At 34.8% G+C, this 1,540-nt stretch overlaps 1 protein-coding gene across 1 annotated transcript in view; it reads right to left on the reverse strand.

Moving 5' to 3' along the window:
• vars2 (valyl-tRNA synthetase 2, mitochondrial) overlaps nucleotides 1–1,540 on the reverse strand; it is a gene marked incomplete at its 5' end in the record, with an annotated part of 29,627 nt that overhangs the window by 13,452 nt on the left and 14,635 nt on the right. Inside the window, 1 exon segment of the mRNA XM_014026750.1 lies at nucleotides 594–687. Coding sequence (XP_013882204.1) covers nucleotides 594–687 — 94 coding nt within the window.

Genomic DNA, 1,540 nt, shown 5'->3' on the forward strand with positions numbered 1-1,540 from the left:
CTTATCTTATCTTATCTTATCTTATCTTCTCATCTCATCTTATCTTATCTTATCTTACCTCATCTTATCTTATCTTCTGTATTTACCATTTTGTACCCATCAGTTGTTATTTGCGACCCCCAGTGACTATAATTTCATAGTCACTCAATAGTAAACAATTTAATTCATATATTAATTTCTATGTTATACCCAATGGTTGACATTTTGTTTCATGATTACCATTTTGTATACAGCAGTTGTCATTTCGTAACAGTGATTACCATTTTATGTTCAGTAGTAGTTATTTTATATAGTGAATGCTATTTTGAATGCAGTGGTTGTCATTTCATGCATTGATTACTATTTTGTAACCAGAAGTTGTATTTTCTTTCATTTTTACAATTTTGTACCCAGTAGTTGTTCTTTTACCACCAATGATGATGGGTAGCTGTGTGCAACATGGGCAGAAGTGAGTAAAAAGAAATGTGGCAGTACAAGTCTGACCTGGAGCAAATCACAACATATTGACAGAAATGACCACACTGGGTTTGTGTGAACGTGATTTCTTTAACAAAAATTAAAACTAGGCTCAAGGTCAAGAGGGAGTAATTTACCTTGTTTCAAAGTAATGTCTTCTGGCTTTACTCCATATTTCACAGCAGCTTTCTGTCGGGCTTCATCTACACTTTGCCCCCAAACCCACCGCTCCTACCACACAACACACACACACACACACACACACACACACACACACACAAACACACACACATCAACCAAACAGTTCATTTTACATTTATTGATATAAATGTTGGTGTGTTAGTAGCTGACACTGATCAGGAAACAGGAAATATTTGTCTGTCTGTTAGCAAAATATTTTTACGGATTTTAATGAAACTTTCAGAAAGTATTCGATGGATGCACTTCTATAACTGATCAATTTTTGGTGCCAACCTCATTCAAGATGGCCGCCACAGCTAACTGACCTTCAAAACCACAAAAATGTCTTTCATTTAGCCAATATTACAGATATTTGCAGATAACATAGTGTGATTTTTAGCTGAGAGTCATTTACAAAAGATCTATGTGCTACGTTTTACACATCTTTGCTTAAAACTTCAGCATTAACTGTTTTGATCAACAATGTTTGTCTGTTAGCAAAATATTATTTGAACCACTTGATATATTTTAATGCAACTTTCAGAAATAAATTACTGGATGTAGATCTACAACTGATTCACTTTTTGAGTCACCTTAATTTAAGGCTACCACAGCCTATTGATTTTAGCAAACACTAACAGTTTTTGCTCAGTTTTATTTATACCGAGATAGAATTAGGTGTGGTAGTAGCTGGGAGTCATTCACAGTTTGAGCTCTGAGTGTGACAATAAACACACTATTTTAAAGGTTTGACCAAAATGGCTGCAACTCCATTACTTCTCAACATAAGACAGTGTTAATGTAAAGGTCTGGCATGAAAGGCAGCAGGTGATATCCTTTAAGGCAGGGGTTCTTAAACATTTTGACCTCGGGGCCCAATTTGTTGAACATATATATATATATA

The sequence above is a fragment of the Austrofundulus limnaeus genome, unplaced genomic scaffold, assembly GCF_001266775.1.
Source record: "Austrofundulus limnaeus strain Quisiro unplaced genomic scaffold, Austrofundulus_limnaeus-1.0 Scaffold587, whole genome shotgun sequence".
NCBI lineage: Eukaryota > Metazoa > Chordata > Actinopteri > Cyprinodontiformes > Rivulidae > Austrofundulus > Austrofundulus limnaeus.